At 33.1% G+C, this 20721-nt stretch overlaps 1 protein-coding gene across 3 annotated transcripts in view; it reads right to left on the bottom strand.

Moving 5' to 3' along the window:
- The window catches only part of LOC145241467 (U3 small nucleolar RNA-associated protein 14 homolog A-like), a 137499-nt gene that overhangs the window by 13166 nt on the left and 103612 nt on the right, over positions 1-20721 (bottom strand). For all 3 annotated transcript variants that reach the window (XM_080104449.1, XM_080104450.1, XM_080104448.1), the window contains 4 exons: positions 17077-17199; positions 14273-14367; positions 13071-13194; positions 4104-4181 (listed from right to left, as the gene is read on the bottom strand). In XM_080104449.1, the coding sequence (XP_079960575.1) occupies positions 4104-4181; positions 13071-13194; positions 14273-14367; positions 17077-17199 (420 nt within the window). The remainder of the gene's footprint in view (positions 1-4103; positions 4182-13070; positions 13195-14272; positions 14368-17076; positions 17200-20721) is intronic.

Here is a 20721-nt window from a genome sequence, read left to right as displayed (position 1 = left end):
ACATAATCGGCTAAAAAATTAAATCCCATTTTTTATTTTGAGGGTTAAGAAGTAGTTTAACAAATCTACAATACTAAAGATAATGACTGATACTTCATTTTTAACTTCATTAATTTTGTTCTGTTAATAAAAGCTTTTTGGTAAAAAAAATGTTCAAAGTTTGTTTGTATAATAAAATTTGAAAACATTAAAAAAAAAATGGTTGAACCAAGAAAAACATAGTGTAAGCAAAAAAAAAAAAAAAAAAAAAGACCTGAGGTATGGATGTGCGAGAAGGAAACAAAGTTTTGATTGAACCAAAGTCTTTTACCTTCTTCAACCAGAATTGCTTGTTTGTTAGAGGCAAAGAGATAAAAACAGGAAAAGAGAAGAAAAGATAAAGATGATAAAATGAAAATATTAAGATGAAAAAAAAAAAGAAAAGAAAAATCCATCCAAATAACAAGGTCATAAAATTTGGCAGAATTTTATGTAGGCTGTTTTTGAACCCAGTCAACGACGGGTACTTTTGCTTGTAAAATATATAAAGACTAGCAAAAGTACCCGTCGTTGACTGGGTTCAAAAACAGCCTACAGAAAATGGACTCTGATTTATGAAAGTATGACAGGTTATGAAAAAGAAGTGTTGTAAATTTGGGTTGAATTTGGGGGTATCAAAACCAAAGCAAAATATGATGAAAGTAAAAATAAAATAGATAAACCCCATAATTTATTATACCATACCTGTTCACACTGAAACACTTATCACAATATTCTGTGGATCTAGATTAAAAAACCTTGTTAAACTTTGTGACATATTTCCATTCTATGGAGGTCAGGTGCGAACGAACACCCCATAATTTTATTATATCATATTTCTTCAAACTGAAACATAATTATCAAAGTATACTTACGCAGATAGATATGAAAAGCCTTTATTAAAGTTTGTGCCTATTTCCATTCTATGGAGGCTAGGCGCGAACGCAGACCCCACAATATTTTTTATACCATCCCTATTTAAGTTAAAGTATACTTATCAAAGTATTACTATGTACATCTATATCAAAAACGCTTGTAAACGCTTTTTTTTAATTTTTAAATTTTTTATTTTCATACTTTGTGGACCAGGTGCGAATGCAGGCCCCACAATTTTAATGAACCACTGTTCTGCCAGATCAAACATACCAATTCTTGTGTCTCGATACATCTTCTATCATTATATGTAATAAGTTTTTTAAAAAAGTCAACCATATAGGAGCCTATTCGTGACCACACACACACACACAGATATTCAGCTTTATATTATAGATATATAAAAAGGGATAAAGTAAAGAATAGATACCCTGTAGCAGACGCCGCCTGGCGGTGACAAGCGCACATTTCAACTAACACCGATGATTCGACCTTGACATTGGCACAAGCATATGGCGTCGGGTGTTTGTAAAGACGTCAAATAGCAAACATGCTCGAATATTCGGCAACAATTTTTTTTTTTTTTAAATATATTTACAAAACTTTTGAAAATTTAAAAGAAAAAAAATATATTTACAAAACATTTTTTTAAAGTAAGTAACAAAACGAACGTATTTAAATAAAAGATATTTAAATAAATGGGTGTCTTTCTGTTTCGGAATTTTTCGACCCAGATTGATATTTATGTGCCGTGTTTTTTTTTTTGTGGGGGGGGGGGGGGGTCTGTGTGCGTTTTCAAGACAATTTATTATTTTTTTTATTACATTTTCACCCCAAACACGGCACATTGCCACTTTGGTGTAGGGGGCTACTATGAGGGGCAACAATTACTGGGGTACTATGTTGGGATTTGGACAGCAAGATGTCGGTTCATGTTACACTTGAACTTCTGCATGTCAGTACAGTTGGGGAACTACTAAGCAGTGGCCTGGAATGGAATTCCAGAGTTTAATTATTCTTTAAAACATTAACTTCAGCGACAATTAATATATTTTTAAAATAATATTTTTAAATATTAAATTTTGACTAATATTCGCGAGCAAGATTTTTAAAAAAATAAAAGATATTTAAATAAATGGGTGTCTTTCTGGATGCGTTTTTAATATATTTAGAGAACTTTTTAATAACTGTTTTATTCTTTTTATCAAACAAAAATAGGACTTTTATAATGACATATATATTATGGACTGTTTTTCAAACATCGAAATTTTAAAATTAAAGTTAGTTTTATTAAAAAAAAAAAAAAGACGAAGTGTTTTGTTTTCAATTCAATTATAAACTTTATTTGAACTTTCAACAAACTTTTACAGACATAAAAAATAGACTTTATAGATATTTTATAATAATTTTTAAAAAATATATTTAACAAAAAGTGTTTTTTTATCATTTCATTGTTGAATAAAATTTAAAAGTGATAAATGGTGAAAAAAAATATCTCGAAAAGAAAAGAACACCTCGTCTTTTTTTTTCTTTAAATAAAACTTTAATTTTAAAATTTCGATGTTTGAAAAACAGTCCATAATATATATTTGATTATAAAAGTTCTATTTTTGTTTGATAAAAAGAATAAAACAGTTAATAAATACAAAAATATAAAAACCCAATCCATTAAGTTCAAATAAAGACTGTTTGAATAAAACTTATAAAAAAAAAAGGTTCATTCTATACGGTTTTGGCCATTTTTTTTCTGTGTACTTTTTTAATACAATTCAATATTTATTTAAAGTGCGATGTATGTCGGTGGTCAGTGAAGGAGAAATCCTTTTAGGCTGAGGCAATTTTTATGCCTAATAAAATTACAAGTATAAACAATGGAGATTATATATTATTTTATTCACATATCTTTTTATAACATTTATTTTTATAAAGATGAATTCTAGATAGAAATATTTTTATAATTTTTATTTTTATTAAAAAAAAAACGCACTCAGAAAGACACCCATTTATTTAAATATCTTTTATTAAAAAAAAAAAATCTTGCTCGTGAATATTCGTCAAAATTTTATATTTAAAAATATATTAATTGTCGCTGAAGTTAATGTTTTAAAGAATAATTAAATAAATATTGAATTGTCTTAAAAACGCACACAGAACCACCCCCCCCAAAAAAAACACGGTACATAAAAATCAATCTTGACCGAAAAAATCCGAAACAGAAAGACACCCATTTATTTAAATATCTTTTATTTATTAAATACGTTCGTTTTGTTACTTACTTTAAAAAATGTTTTGTAAATATATATTTTTTCTTTTAAATCTTCAAAAGTTTTGTAAATATATTTAAAAAAAAAAAAAGAAATTGGTGGCGAATATTCGAGCATGTTTGCTATTTGACGTCTTTACAAACACGCGACGCCATGTGTTTGTGCCAATGTCAAGGTCGAATCACCGGTGTTAGTTGAAATGTGCGCTTGTCACCGCCAGGCGGCATCGTCTGCTACGGGGTATCTATTCTTTACTTGATCCATAAAAAGCAGATTTAAACAGAAACTGTTTTTTTGTAACTAAAAAAAAAAAATGGAAGAACTCATTCATTATTATGATCGCATGTGAATTAGTCGGCTGATCACATAATTCTGAAAAGTTATCATTCTGGTCACTTTAATCAAGCATGTCTCGTGTGACATTCATGAGGAGCCAGCTTCCCCTGAAGAAAGAAGTTTTTAGTGAATGCGATCCTTAATCACATCCACATTCTGGTCAGGTGAGATGATTTTAATGATAGTTTTTTTTTTTTGCAGAAAGGTGTCAATGTTCTCCCACATATACTATCTGATATGGTCACTCATCTAGTACTGACTCAATGTTACTTAATGAAGAGTTGGATGTAAGTAAAGTGATCATAGGAAATGTCTATGTAAAGTTAAAATTAATTAGAATTAATGGCATGATATAACGTTGTGAGAGGAAGTACATGGCAGAAAAACGAGAATGTTCCTGTTTCTGGAAATTTGATAAGATGTGAGTTTCAAGTGTTCACCATGATGACCATCTATACAACTAGACATCACCTTGAAAAACATCTGTGAGGATTGAAGAAAACCTGCTCCATGCTACAATCATACCTTGCCTCCCAATGGTGTTAGCGCAGAAAATTAAAGAGGATTATCTCTCTCTCCAAAAAAGAAACAAAAAAAATTGGTTTCACTTACGCTTGGGTCGTATTTTGCATACATCATTTGCTTTTTTTGAAATTTGCTTCCACCACGATGTTTCAATGAAGCTCTTTCCTAAAAAAAACAAAACAAAACAAAAAAAAAAAATCATTACACAGACGACAAATGGCAAAAATTGATGAATTCATCAATTTTTACTGTTTTTCACCCCAAACAAGGCGTATTGCCAGTTGGACATGAGAGACTACTAATTGGGATCAGGTCATCATGTGGAGAGTTAAGCAGCAAGATGGAATTTTGTTGCTTGTCAGTTTAGTCGAGAGTGTTAATGTAGACATTGGTTACCTCCCTTGCTTCAGTTACATGGTTACCTCCCTTGCTTGTGGTGATATAAATAGGAGTCGGCCATCTTGGTTTAGCAAGTTCGTTCGTACAGTTTAGACAGACTACAAGTGTCTCAACAAATGGTAGCAGAGATATCCCTCTGTGTGCGACAAAACGAAAAAAAAAAAAAAAAAAAAAAAAAAAAATTTTTTTTTTTGTACAGCTTGTCTGTAGCACTAGACAGATCGGATATCGGATATGGCAACTTCGAACAAACAACCTCCATTGTTGGAGGGGGAGGATGTTTACGAGAACTGGAAACAAGACGTTGAAATGTGGTCGTTGTTCACGGATCTTTCTGAGGAAAAAAAAGGGCCAGCAGTGTTTTTGACGCTACCACCGAATATTAGAGAATGTGTCCGTGAATTGCCAACAAGTGACATCGGCGGACGAGATGGCTTGAAGATCTTAATAAAGAAACTGGATGACATATATTTAAAGGATGAACACACGCGCGCTTACATGACTTTTAAGGAATTTTACACTTATAAAAGATCGTCAGGTACCAGTATAAATGACTTTCTTGTTCGTTATGAGTTTTTGTACCAAAGATTAAAAAAATTCTACATTATTCTACCGGAAGGAGTGCAAGCTTTTCTTGTTTTGAACGCGGTTAACATATCGGAAGAGAACAAAAAATTAGCGCGGACAACGTGTTCTGTTTTGACGTATCAAAACATGAAGGAATCGATAAAGAAAGTATTTGGTGACATTTATCGTGATGAAAATGTACCAGCAGTGAAATCAGAGCCCGAAATCGTCAACTATAATTATTCTAAACCGGGTAACAACAAAAGGCGTTTTCGTCGAGGACAATCTAATCCATGTGACCGAAGTGGAAACGTGTTGTTGTGTTACAAATGTCAGTCTCCGAACCATCTAATTAGAGAGTGTCCTAGAAATACGCCCAGGTTTAGGGAAGCGACAGAACAAATACACATTACGTTGTTCATTCAAGAAAATATTTATTTGAACAGTACAAATGAAAAAATCTCAAATCTTGTAAAGGAAACATTTCGAATGGCAGTCTTGGATTCTGCTTGTACTCGCACACTTGCTGGCGAAGTGTGGCTTGATGTTTATTTAGATACTTTAAATGAAAGTGACCTGCAACTAGTGAAGTATACGAACTCAGACCGGAGTTTTTGTTTTGGTGATGGAGTGGCTGTCACAGCAATTAAAGTTGCTAAATTTCCGGTTACACTCGGAGGTATAAGAGTTTATATCGAAGCAGATATTGTGAAAAACGACTTGCCTCTTCTATTAAGTCACAAATCAATGAAGACAGCAGGAATAGTGCTAGATTTCCGGAAAGATATGTGCTGGATTTTTGATAAATGTATTGAACTAAAGACCACAACTTCAGGGCACTATTGTCTCCCCTTAACAAATAAGTTGTTGGATCATAGTGGTACTAAGAACATTGTATTACATGTTCAGAATTTTGGTCAGTGTTCTTTCACAGAAAAAAAAAAAAAAGCAGAAAAACTTCATCGACAGTTTGCTCATGCCTCGAAGGAAAAACTTGTTTCCTTGGTTAAAAAAAGTGGCAAATTCAATGACAAGGAATTTATAAAGGCGATTGAGGAGGTTTGTGAAAACTGTCAAATTTGCCTTAGATTTAAAAAAGCTCCACTGCGACCGGTTGTGGGATTGCCTCTTGGCAATAGATTTAATCACACAGTTTGCATGGATTTGAAAGAGTTCATCCACAATGAGGTGTGGATACTACATCTCATTGATGCCGCTACCAGGTATTCAGCGGCAACATTGATCAAAACAAAGAAGAAGGAGGAGATCATCAAAAACATCTTTATGATGTGGATTACCTATTTCGGATCTCCTGTTCGTTTTCTGAGTGATAATGGGGGTGAATTCAACAACGAACACTATAGACAGATGAATGAAAAACTCAACATAGAGACCTGTACTACTGCCGCAGAAAGTCCATTCAGCAACGGTACTGTAGAACGTCATAATTTGATAGTTGCTGAGGCAATGAAAAAAACAATTGACGATGAGAAGTGTGAACCTGAAATTGCCTTGGCATGGGCTATTTGTGCAAAAAATGCCCTCCTCAATTACTCTGGACACAGTCCAAATGAACTTGTATTCGGTTTCAATGTAAATACACCCTCAATTCTGACAGACCAGTTACCTGCTATGGAGTCCTCTACTACAAGTGACATGGTGAGAAAAAATTTAAATGCTCTCCATAGTGCAAGGAGAAACTTTTTGGAAGCTGAGTCCAGTGAGAGAATTAGGAGAGCTCTCAGGTCTAATGTCAGAACTTATGCTGATGAAGATTATGCTACCAGAGACCAAATCTATTATCGGAGGCAGGGTTTTAAAGGATGGCGTGGTCCAGCAAAAGTGTTAGGCAGAGAAGGCCAGTTTGTCTTAATCAGACATGGCGGAGCATTTTATAGGATGCATCCGTGCCAATTGATGAAAGTGAATAAAAACAACGAAAAAAGAACAAAAAAAGCTGAAATGCTGGGAAACACTACAGAAGGGAAGAATGAATACCTTACAGTTGAGGAGGAGGAGGAGTTGCAGAATCAAGTGGTAGAAAGTGAAGATATAGACAGAGAAGAAGTTGTTGATAGTTCTACCAGTTTAAGAGATAAGACTGAAAAACCTGGCCGAAATAAGACCATAACTTATAAAATAAATGGAAGTGGGGAGTGGAAGAAAGGAAAGGTTATGTCAGTACAGCCTAAATCAACTGGCAAATATAGTCATTGGATCAATATAGAACCTGAGGATGAAAACGAGGATCAAGTTTGTATCAACTGGAATCATATTGATCATTGGAGAGAAGTGCCCCAATATACTGAACAGGAAAATGTAGTCCTGCTCACCGCTGAACAAGAGCAGTCGAAAGCTGTAATGGATGCCAAGCATAAAGAAATAAAAAACATGAACACCTATGAAGTATTTGAATGTGTGCCATACACAGGTCAAAAAACAATATCCACAAGATGGGTGATTACTGAAAAATTCAAGGATAATCAGAAAACAATGAAAGCTCGCCTTGTAGCACGAGGCTATGAAGAAAATAGTAATCTGAAAACGGACTCCCCAACATGTAGCCGTGAAGCTATGCGAATGGTCATGCTAACCGCATCAATAAAGAATTGGATGCTGCAGACCATAGATTTTACCTCAGCCTTTTTGCAAGGTGGTATTTTAGAGAGAGATGTGTACCTGAGGCCACCATCTGATGTTTGTCCTAAATCTCAAGTGTGGAAATTAAAAAGATGCATCTATGGATTGAATGATGCTCCACGGGCATGGTACAAGAGAGTTACTCAGGCTTTGATTGAATTAAAAGGAGTAGCAAGTGCTTATGATAATGCATTGTTTTTGTGGCATGATATTAAAGGAAATTTGACTGGAATTCTTGCTATGCACGTGGATGATTTTGTTTTTTGTGGAAACACAGAGTTTGAAAGGGATGTGATTGCAACATTGAAAGAAAAATTTAAGGTGGGATCTCATGAAAGTGGAACATTCAAATATGTTGGACTGAATGTTAATCAACAGGAAAATGGGATCACTGTAGAACAAGATCTATATGTATCTTCCATATCTCCAATAGAAATAAGCAAAGGGAGGATACTGAGGAAAAATGATGAACTGAATGAAGAAGAAAAGCATGAGTTGAAGAGACTTGCAGGTCAGATGATGTGGGTTTCAACTCAAACACGCCCTGATATAGCTTTTGATGTGTGTAAAATGAGCAACACTGGAAAGCATCCCAAAGTAAAAGCCTTATTTGAGGCGAATAAAGCCTTATCAAAATTGAAATCCAAGAAGGGTTCTATAACATTTCCAAAATTGGGAAAGCCCTCAGATTTACACATTTTGTGTTATACTGATGCCTCTTATGCCAGTCTGGAAGATGGATCTTCACAGGGTGGTTTTGTTGTCTTTATTGGAGGAAGTACTGACAAAATGGCCCCCATGTGTTGGGCGTCAAAGAAATTGGACAGAGTGACAAAAAGCCCATTGGCCTCAGAGACTCTTGCTCTGAATGAGGGAGCTGATGCTGGTGTTTTGACTGCGGTTATGATACAAGAGGTATTTCAGTTATCTAAATTGCCAGACGTTCTCTGCAAGACAGATAATGCATCACTTGTGGAGACATTGAATTCCAACAATCTGGTAAGCGATCGACGATTGAGAATAGATGTAGCAAGGCTGAAGGAAATGAAGAGTAGAGGAGAGATACAGATAGAATGGATCAAGGGTTGTGATCAGGTCTCTGATTGTTTGATCAAGGCAGGAGCTTCGTCTGAGCTTCTAAGGGACTTGTTAAATCAGAAATAAATTATTCACTTGAGGACAGCAGCAATGTTAATGTAGACATTGGTTACCTCCCTTGCTTCAGTTACATGGTTACCTCCCTTGCTTGTGGTGATATAAATAGGAGTCGGCCATCTTGGTTTAGCAAGTTCGTTCGTACAGTTTAGACAGACTACAAGTGTCTCAACAGAGAGTATGCATGTCAAGAGAGCACAAGTGCTACAAGCTCATCAGGACACATTAAAGTATGTGTAAAAAAGCAACATTACAATTTATCATACTAGCATTAAAAAAAATATGAACTTTAGTTTTTCTGTCTAGAAAACAAAGGTAGATAATCTGTTTAACAGCATTTCAACTTCTCAGGGTCATTTCATGTCAAGAAAAGGTTTGTTTTGAATGTCATTTTCTTGAAAAGTTTATTTTTTCAAAAATGCTGTTTGTATAATTGAGAGGAGTTTGAATAATTTTGTTTCTTTACAATTTGTTGAGGATTCCACTTTTTGAAACACCTCTCCAATGCTGTTCCAAAATATTTCTTTACAATTTGTTGAGGATTCCACTTTTTGAAACACCTCTCCAATGCTGTTCCAAAATATTTCTTTACAATTTGTTGAGGATTCCACTTTTTGAAACACCTCTCCAATGCTGTTCCAAAATATTTCTTTACAATTTGTTGAGGATTCCACTTTTTGAAACACCTCTCCAATGCTGTTCCAAAATATTTCTTTACAATTTGTTGAGGATTCCACTTTTTGAAACACCTCTCCAATGCTGTTCCAAAATATTTCTTTACAATTTGTTGAGGATTCCACTTTTTGAAACACCTCTCCAATGCTGTTCCAAAATATTTCTTTACAATTTGTTGAGGATTCCACTTTTTGAAACACCTCTCCAATGCTGTTCCAAAATATTTCTTTACAATTTGTTGAGGATTCCACTTTTTGAAACACCTCTCCAATGCTGTTCCAAAATATTTCTTTACAATTTGTTGAGGATTCCACTTTTTGAAACACCTCTCCAATGCTGTTCCAAAATATTTCTTTACAATTTGTTGAGGATTCCACTTTTTGAAACACCTCTCCAATGCTGTTCCAAAATATTTCTTCTGGATGTGTTTGTACCTTCTACACTATTATGACGAGATCCCTGGCGACACCAGATGATCTTGCTTTTCCAATAGAGGAAGAGAAGATGGGTGAGGAAAAACAGATGTTTATGAGATTCCTGTCCACAGAAAAGAGTAAATATTTCAATGAGAGAAGAAATAGTGAATATTTCGATGGGAAATAAATAAATAAATAAAAATGATAATGAGATTCTCGAGGGCAGAAAAAGCAATACAGGGTCGTTTTCTGGTTTAGGTTAGAACAACAATTCAAATTATTAAAGAAACAAGATTCTATCGAAAGGTACGTGGGGGGGGGGTGCGGTCTTACTGGCCGACACCTATAGGAAGTTAGGGTCAGAAAGGGCAATACAGACTCGCCAGCCAAAAATGGTTGACTCATGGAGATAAATAGTTGTCGCTTATCACATCAGGGCCGGGGTGGGGTCTTTAAGAGAAAGACAAACGAGAATTTGTTTCGAGATAATGGCTGGTAAAAATCTGTTAACAACGAAGAGGTTGTTTTTTTTTAAAACCCTGTGGAGTGACACGGTCGATCTGGAGGTGACTAAATTATTGATAAGTAACACCTCAGTACAATGAGGGTTAAAAATTGGTATAGATAAAAGCCGAGAGAAGGAGTAGAAATTAGGGAAACAGAGAGAGAGAGGGAATTCAAAAGAGGAAAAAGGAAAGGGAATACAAATTGATACGATAAAAGAAGAGAGAGAGAGAAAGGAAAGGAAGAAAGAATAACTCCAAAAAGGTGGACGGAGGAATTACTGTTTTGATAAAAACAAGACACTTAGCTAATTGGGGTCTGTTTTCGCTGATCTCTTCCCGTGGATGGACGGTAGATGAAGAACGGAGAACTTGGTAAAAGAAACAAAATTGCCAGCCCCCAAGTTGCATGACTAGGCAGTGTGTAACTATTATATTGTAAAGTCAAAGACAATAATCAATTCTGTGTTAACAAATTAAGTTTTGACTTTCTTTTCTTTGATTGGAACGCCGTTGTGAATGCAATTTATTTCTCCGATAGCCCAGATGACGGTCGGAAGCTGATTTGAAAGCAGAACCGGGAGAGAGACCGACGACGACTGAAGACGAATTCGACCACTAGACGAAACCACGGGTAACATAGTGCCACATGTATCGGCTACAGGTGCATTTCAATCACGAGCCTGTGCACCTGAGCTGAGCTGCACGGGATGAAGAACGGAGAACTTGGTAAAAGAAACAAAATTGCCAGCCCCCAAGTTGCATGACTAGGCAGTGTGTAACTATTATATTGTAAAGTCAAAGACAATAATCAATTCTGTGTTAACAAATTAAGTTTTGACTTTCTTTTCTTTGATTGGAACGCCGTTGTGAATGCAATTTATTTCTCCGATAGCCCAGATGATGGTCGGAAGCTGATTTGAAAGCAGAACCGGGAGAGAGACCGACGATGACTGAAGACGAATTCGACCACTAGACGAAACCACGGGTAACATAGTGCCACATGTATCGGCTACAGGTGCATTTCAATCACGAGCCTGTGCACCTGAGCTGAGCTGCACGGGAGGCGTTACACTATCAGTAGATGTTTGTTATTTGTTGAGTGTGCATTTTGGTGCTTCTTTGAGCTTTGATTAGGTAGTAACGAGTTTTGTGTGTTTGCTTCATATTAGGTTCAGTACAAACTACTTTCTTTGTCAAAAGGCTTTTGGTTTTCTGTTTTGGTTTTCATGTAATTTGTTCTTTGTGCATGCGTTCCATTCTTCTTGCCACTTGTTTTACAGGTATTCCTTAATTTTTCTTTTCAGATCTGTATGTGAAATTTGGATTTATTTTTTTTGATTTGGTGATTTGTCTGCGTTTTCATTTCCAGGAACACCAACATACCAATCCAGGCTATTACAATTATTTCAACTTTTTTGGTTATTTCACTGTATTCCAAAGTTTTTTCTGTGATGAAGGGGTGTTTGGTTTTTCCCTCTTCATGGACTATAATATTATAGGATAGGGAGTTTGTATATAAAATGCATTTTTGTTTTTGTTGTTTATGAATTTGACTACCACTTCAGGTGTATATATTGAGGTACCACTGGGCAGTTGTATTTGGCAATGTCTTAGCCCATTTGTATAGGCTGTGCCTGTTCCATTTATTGTTTTGGATCCATCTGTGTATATCTCTGAGTTCTCCATGACCGTTTCTACTTATTAAGTTGTTTTTCTTGAATTTACAAAAGGTTAAGCCCATGATGGTTTGCTACTTGTATTTTGTGTGACTATGTTGTCTGGTTTTTCATTAATTTGGAATATTGCTTCTGTCAAAGTTATTATCATCATTTCCGATGAAGGTCACTTCGACATATAAAAACATTACCAACACAAAGATGAATAAAAGCACAAAAAACGAACTTGGTGGATAGAAACAAATAAACAATTTTATTAAAAAAGAAAAAAAAAAGAAACTTAGAGCAAAAAAAAACAAAAAAAAGAGTTCACAAATGTCTGCTACTTAGATTGTGCTCTTAGCTACTGTAATCTAACCAGCCACGGTGGAACGAGATTACCCCAGAAGGAGTGGTGACGGAGAGCTAAATTAAAGCTATAGTTGAAAATTGCCTCAAAAAGGGGCCAGCAAAAGATGGAATTAGAGCCTTTTTATTTTAATGGCAGGGCTGGGAAAACAGTAGGTAACCCTGCCAGTTGGAAAAAAGATGGCATGGTCGCCAATGTGAAAAACAAAGCCGAATTATGAAACAATAAACTATGAAGGTGATTATTTGGAGATATCTAACATATTGTTTAGGTTAAATTATTGAACCAGGGATGAAGGATGGGCTCCCCAGGGCCTGAGAAAATCATTGATGAGAACCTTGTTCTGTAGAAAATTACCTGATTTGGATGTGAAGGAGAGGTAGCTGATTATCCAATCAGGATGAACCAAGGTGTGATAGATTAGACGATGATAACCATAACTATATTTTTGTAGATTTTCATTAGATTCTTTAGTAAAACAAGTTGTAATATGTATTCATGTTCATGAAATTTCACAATTAAAAAATGAAACAAATTCTTGAGAATTGGTTTCCAGTTTTTTAATGCATATGTCTCAGGATATTTAATTGATTTTTCTTATTGTAATGAATTGGATCATTTCTATGAATCAAAAAAAAAAAAAAATGAATAAAAAATCTTGAAATGCTCACCTTAACTCGTGACCTTTCAACCTTTTTCATTCTTTCTGCAAATTTTTCAGGATCTCTGTCAGCCAATTTGTGAATGTTAGTCTTTTCTTTCTCTAATCTTTCCTTCTTCAAACGTCGTCGATAACTATAAAAAGAAACAAAACGACATATTCTGATACAATGATTTGATTTTAGAGTTGCATTGCAATACTAATTGAGCAAAATTATGGAATGATTAAAATAATTGGGGGTCATCACACTTTGGGGGAAAGTGACAAATATTACTGAAATTCTATTTCAGTGATCAATATAACTCAAAAGGTCGAATTCTTTGTATTTGAAAAACAACCAAAAGTATTGGTTTTGATGACAAAAGTTGGAAAGAATATGAGCAAATTGTAATTTTTAGACGTTGTATTCCTTGGGTTGAAGATGATAGCCGTACTGAAACTGAATTTACAAATTAATTGTTTTAATAAATCGAATTATCAAAAATACATTTTCAGATCAGATTGATTCAATAAAGTTTCAAAAGTGGAAAATAGGAAATGAATAAAAATGATTCATCAGCATTTTTTTTGTTTTACTTCAATTGAAATGAAGAGCTTGTTTTCATGAACTCCTTTCACTTCATATAATGGAAAAGTTGTATTCAATTGAAAATTAGTGAAAAAAAAAAAAACTTGCTTGATCATTCTATCACTACTGATACAATATCCATCACATTTCGTTTTTAACAAAGTTTATAAATGGTAAATGATCTTTACATCCCCTTTCTCACAGGAGAGGCATTGCTAGTTTTGCTCTGCTCTATTGTTTTTTCCATGGAAAACACTTGATTGAACTTCAATCTCTGATTCCTCCTTGAAAGACATTTACAGCAAGAACTTGCCATTCTATTACAACTGCAAAGAACTTTCTTTTTTGTGTCTTTGTGTCTAAAATTAAATGGAATTTCATTTGAAAAAAGCAAGACCAACAAATGTCTGTTTATTAACAAACTTCCAAACAGAACAAGAAAGTTGATAGATGCACATGCTTCATTTACGAGAGTTTATACCAACATTTAAGCATTCACATGTTAAACAATTATGGTAAAGGTCGTTTTTTATACCCATCATTGCTATAATTTTTATTATTTTTTTAAAAGTTATTTGTTGGTCATGTGTCAGTTTGCAATTGCATTTTCATTACTCCAAGCAAAAACGTTTTTGTTGACTTACTTTTTACTTTTAATTTTTCCTTTCCATTTTGCTTTTAATTCTTGATAATTCAATAACGCTTTGTACTTCATCAATTCATTTCTCCTTCTTTTTGCCTGAAAAAAAAAAAAAAAAAGACAAAAGAAAATCAAAGAAATGATTTAAAACTTTTCGTTCTAAAAAACTATAAAACATTCAAAAAAATCTCACACAAACATTTTATTATCAACAAAATTAATGCAGAATGCAATTCTAAAACATTTTTTTAAATTTTAAAATTAAAACTATCTTCTGAATTTTTGAGATGAGGATTATTTAAATTATTTTTTTCATTTAAGACTAGCAGGGGGACCTGTTATTGCCCTGGTGTGGAGAGGTGGTGTAGTAAGGAACCCCTGGAGGGGGGGGTGAAGGGGGAATTTAAACAACAACAGGCAACCCAAGTGGAGAGAGGCGATAAAAAAAAAAAAAAAAAAAAAATGAAATGGTAGTAGGCAGACCATAACGCGAAGGAGGAAAAAAAAGTGAAAAAAAACATCTTATCTAATGTGTCCATTGCGAAACCGGAAGTTGTGAGCGTTTAAATTAAGGGTAGTCAATCCAAAGGAGATGATGACTTGCAAAACTGTTGATGCAAAATGAAGGAATTAATGTTTTTGGCCAATTTTTCGATATTTGTTGTCCATGAGACGGAGTTTGTAACGATAGCAATTTCGTCAGGATCTGTCGCATGTGTTGAAAGTTTTTGGCAGACATACAAACACACATATTATATTATATTCATATTATAGACCGTTGCCCGGGTGTTTAGAGGTGTGTGTGTTTGGGTGGGGAGAGGGAGGGTAAATCAAAACAAAAGAATAACCGAAGTAATAATTCTGTTTAAATATTATATAAAAAGAAACAATATTAAAACTTATTAAAAAAATTGTTACCCGGGTGTTTGTGTTGGAGGGGGGGGGGGGTTAAAAAAAGTTTTGGTAGGTAGGTAGGATTGAACCTGAAGCCTTGAGGCGAAATTGGAAAATAAAGTGTGAAAAAATGTGACATGTTAACCGCTTGGCCAGCAAGAAAGAGTAACTGAAACACGTTTGAATTTATTTAAGTAGAAACAGAAATGACAGGCGCCCACACTTAATGACTTAATGAGGTCAAATAGAAGTAGCGAACTATGGGGCAGTTTTTTGGGTTTGTTTACCCAACTTTGGCTGGTTTTGTTTCCCCAAGCTCTCCATAAAAAAGCTCTCCATAAAAAAAGGGATTGTCCAAAGTGAATATCAACTGTCTGATATAAGGAGAAACTTCGCATCAAATCATCGAAAAAAAAAAAACCACAAAAAAAACTAACGTAAGGCAAACGAATGATGTTAAATGTAAAAATCGAAAAAACAATAAAGAAAACAGAAAAACAAACGTTAAAACTAAAAAAAAAGAAAAAAAAAAGAAAACATGTGAAAACTGGCTTAAATAAGCCTGTTTTGATGTTAAAATTTAAAAAATCGGTGAGTACCCGGGTGTTTTTGGGTGTGTGGTCGGGGGTGGGGGTGTTAATGAAAACCTAAGAATAAGCGAAGTAAAAAAAAAAAAACCCCAGAAAAATGAACGTTACATGAAAAATGGGTTAAATAATCCTGCTTCAATATTTAAACTTAAAAAAAAAAAAAAAAAAAAAAAAAAAAAAGAGAAGAAGACATCTCACACCACGATTCGAACCCAAAACGTTTAGATAATGACCCAACGCTCTAACCAACTGAGCTAACACGACGTACATGAAATTTAGTCAGTTCTTCAACTATTTAAACTAAATTAGGTCATGATGTCATCTGACACATGCGTAGAACCGGTCGTCGTCATGAGAGGACGGTTTTTGTTGACTCCCCCTGTAGAAAATTGTCGATTTCAGGGTGAAAAAAATTAACGTTTTTGGCCAATTTTTTGATATTTTTCAGGCAAAGAATGGAGCTTCAATATGATACCAAGTTTGTCAATTTTTGTTCTGTCTATCGAAAGTTTTTAGCGGACACACAAACACACATTTTTATATATATATAGATAGATGTTTTTTATATATATAGATATCTACCCAGTCATGGCTGATGGAATGAAAGCAAGCTGCCCCTGTGAATTAAATAAAAGGTTCAATTCAAAATTATGTGCAGATTTCCGAATTTGACAAGATACCCGTAAAGAAGATGACATCAACGGAAACGTATGAAATCTAAATAAAAATATTCAAACTTTTTTAATGAAAATAAAATTATTTGACAAGTTTATATATCAACATATATTTTATTATATAATGAATTATTTTTTTTTTTTTAATTCTTATTCAATGTTAACTGAACATTTAAAATCATATTTTGAGCTTCATTAAAATTCACTTTCTCCATGTTTTCATATAAGGTTGACACTACGTAACCAATTTTCTTCCTACATTTGTCACATAATCAGCCCCTAGCTATATATCGGCCTGTATGATGACTTAGCATTTCTGTCTCTTAGCTTATCTTAAAATATTGTGAAATGTTCCCTTTCTCATGAATAACTTTGGGATCAAAAACTGTATAAAAAAAATTTCTCAGGTCATTTCCACCATATAATCACGTTCTGTAAAGGAAAACTTTATTTTAAATCAATTTTTAAATTTTAGATCTGCACATCTTTTATTTTAGTGTTTGAAGGGTTTGGATAGAAAATAGAAAAACATGCTAAAAAAACAAAAACAATAAAGATCATGTAGCAAAAGGATAGAAAGTAATAAAAACATGGAATAAAATTAAAATTTTATCCCAAAAATTGAGAAAGTACATAAAAGTGAACCGCACTTCTTTGATGTCAATAGATTTGAGCACTTGTTTTTCAACTGGTGTCAATTCGGTGTCCTTTCGTTCGACATGAGGTTGCTTTCGAAGAAGTGATTGGATTTCTAATTCAAGTGGATTCCTTGCCTAAAAAGAAACAAAACAAAAAACAAGTTAACCATATGAATTAGTTATGATTCAAGAATATTTTTTACAACATTAAGAAAACACACATATTAATATATATATCATTTAATAATTAAATATTTTATATCCACAAACAAATGCCTGTTTTGTCTTTTAATGGCTTCTTTATTTTACTTTTGTTAGTTTGAAGAGATCAAGGGGCTCCTTCCTGGAGCTAACACTTGATTCTATTACAGTTTAAATTTATATCCGAGGACTCTTTTAACAATAGACACTGTTCCCTTTATGGCTTCTATCTGTATTTCATTACAGTTTGGTTTTCCAGGGATTGCTTCTAAGTATTTTTGAATGTTCTTTTTTATTAGGCCAGTTGCTCCTGTCACAACTGGTATGATGTTTATTTCTTTCAGAGACCATGTTGCTTTTAGATCATTTTTAAGGTCCTGATATTTTATCTTTTCCCATTCTGCTCTATTAAGACCAAAGTCGTTTGGAACTGTGACATCGATAATGAGTGCAGTCCTTTCGAGCTTGTTCCATATTACTATATTTGGCTTGATGGCCTTGTCTTTTATGTATCTGCCTTCCTGTATGTTTTTGTCGTAATGATTTTTCTACGAATCGAACGCCGACGAAAGTCATTTAGCAGCAAAAACGCAAATGAACCTACCGATGAGAAATATAAGAATGAAAAACCCATATTGGAATCCTTCAACCAAGTTATAGAAACATAAAATCTAAAATAAATAATTAATAAAACCTAAAGCAAAAAAAAAAAGAAACCTAAATAAATAAAATAAAATAAAACTAATATTGAAACAGATTAGTAAATGTGTCAAAAAATTCACTGTTCTCACACAACTATTTTGTATTGTAAACAAAAAATAAAAAAAGGAAGGAAGGTAGGAAGGAAAAGGGACGGAGAGAGAGTAGTAGTAGTCTTGGCTTTACTACAATTGTTCTTATATTTGTCCATGAGTTAAAGTTGTTTAGTTGTAAGAAAATAGCGACAGTATAGTCGTAATAAAGAATAGTTGCAAAACACCCCAACTCTTCACATGTTAAATAATAATTTCAAAATAATAATGTTAATATTTCAGTGCGCGGGTCAAAATTTGCAAAAGAAGCGATTTGTGTTTATTTGTTCACGTTGTTATGGGTTAATGTTTATGCGCGCATGCGCAACTGGATGTCTTACACCGGAAAGTGGGTAACATCACTTGTTACAAGGTCATTTGAGTTTTATAATTATATATACATATATATATATATTTGTGGTGGGACGATTAATCGGAATCGGAATCGTTAATCGTAAGAATCGTGTATTTTGGGAGGCATCGGAATCGGAATCGCATCGTTAAAAAATACCTTAATTTTCCGATTCCTTCATTACGATTCTTTTAGTCTGATGTTGAAAAAAAATTCCTGATATTTCTAACTGCAAGAGAGAAATGTAGCATGTTATAAAAAGAAACCAAAGAAATTCATTATTAACAGGGCAATGCTTAGTGCCCCCTCCCTTACAAGGTTCAGATCTATTGTGATCAAAACTACAAAAGAGTTAACTTGAAAAGAAGTATGCAGGGCTCTACATTGCGAGTAAAAAAAAAAAAAAACGCTTATCTTTTTGGCGACTGTTTTTTTTACTGACAAATCTTCTAATAGTGAATGAAAATGCTTTTTCAACTTATATTTTCTTAAAACGAGCAAAGTCAAATTATTTAAACAGTAAAAGGTTTAATAGAACAATATACTTTTTTTTCTTTTTTTAAAAGAAGGCTTTTGAAAGAAATATCTCTAAAATGAAATTGATCACATATTATTTCGCAAAATTTGGACAGTAGTCGGCTTCTTTTGAAGTTTAAAAAAAACCGACCCCATACCTATCTCTTCCAAACCTAAAGTTATTAAATAACCCCTTCGTTAATTTAAGGGTAATTAATTCAATTCAGTCAAGTTGTTTTTTTTTTAAATTTCATTGAAATAAAATCCATTTTTTAAATTTTTTTCTCCAGAAAGATAAAACCCTGAATTTGATTATATTAAAAGCAGAATAATATAATCTTTTTTCTAGAATTTTAAATTGAAAATTAAAAAAAAAAGTGTTTGACGCAGTTTTTTGCTGAATGAAAAAGAAATTAATATATATTTTTTAAAAGGTGTCGTAATCAATTAATTTTTATGTCTAAATAATATTTACGATTAATTAAATAATTTCATTTTAAAAAGTATTTATAAATAGAATTTTACTTAAGACTTATAGTTTAGCAATATTGAACCGCATCAACCATGTGTGAATTGAACACAGTCAATCAAAAAAAAAAAAAATTCAAAAGAAATGCATATTTGCATTTCATTATGTAAACTTTTATACATTGGTTTCAAAAATTAAATTCTATAAGTTTTTTTTTTTTTTTGTTAACTACTGGTTGGTACAATTTACCGCTTCATCCCTTTATATTTTTTTCTTTTTGTCTTTTTTAGCGGATTATTTTCAATTAATTATCCAAATAAGAGACTAGCTTTAAAACAAAATTTAATAGTAATTTATTTGTTTACAGATAAACTGAATTTTCTAATATGGCCTCAAAGTCCAAAAAAAGTCTTGCATGGAAACTTCTTGAAGTTGATGAAGATCATGAGTTGAAAGCCATTTGCAAAGTCTGTCAAATTAAAATATCGCGAGGAACAAAACCATCTGACATGACCACAACCAACATGTTAAAACATTTAACTATGAAGCATCCAAATGAATTGGAGGAGCAAAATAAAAAAGAAAAGGAACAAAAAATTACTAACTAGTCACTCAGAGCAGTTTTATTAGTGAGGGTCGAAATCGCAGTGTCTTTTTTTTTGCCTGCGTCACCAATTTTTTTAACCTTCCTTAACTTCAAAGAGTAAATACAATATATACAACTAAAAAAATAATTTTTAAAAATGCTGATTCTATTCATGAAAAATTCTTTTAACTAGAAATTAAAACTTAGGTAATGATAGCTGACTGACAGCAACAGGAGCACTGGTTAACTACTGAACCACATGGAAAGGTGTGGGGGAGGAAAAAAGGAAATTAAAGGATGATAATAAATTATGATAACCGTCTTTGAAAGGCACTAAACTCCTAAAATTTACTTCTTTAAAATTTTAGGCGGCATTCCCCGGCGATTTTAAAGCACCCCCCCCCCCCCAAAAAAAAAGATTTAATTTTTAAGTTTGGGAAAGATATATTTATTATAACCGAATTCCTGTATGAAGACTGAATCTACTTTATTGGACGTTAATTTGTGAGATAAGTAATTTTTCAATGTTTAATGTTTTTAAAGTTTCAATTATCAATTAAATTTTTTTAATTGCATTTTTTTTTTTCAATTTATTTATAAAAAAAAAACGGTTTAAAATTTATTTTTCAAGGTAACAAGCTTCGAAATAAGTCTAATTAAAAAAATCACTTAATTTTTAATTTCGACAACACTGAGAATTTAATTATTAAAAAAATATTGAAATGTGACATTTTTTTATTTA

Source organism: Euprymna scolopes, chromosome 20 (genome assembly GCF_053919585.1).
Source record: "Euprymna scolopes isolate OS-2025 chromosome 20, ASM5391958v1, whole genome shotgun sequence".
Taxonomy (NCBI): Eukaryota; Metazoa; Mollusca; class Cephalopoda; order Sepiida; family Sepiolidae; genus Euprymna; species Euprymna scolopes.
Note: the sequence above shows the minus strand (reverse complement) of the source record. Positions and strands in the feature narration are given on the sequence as shown.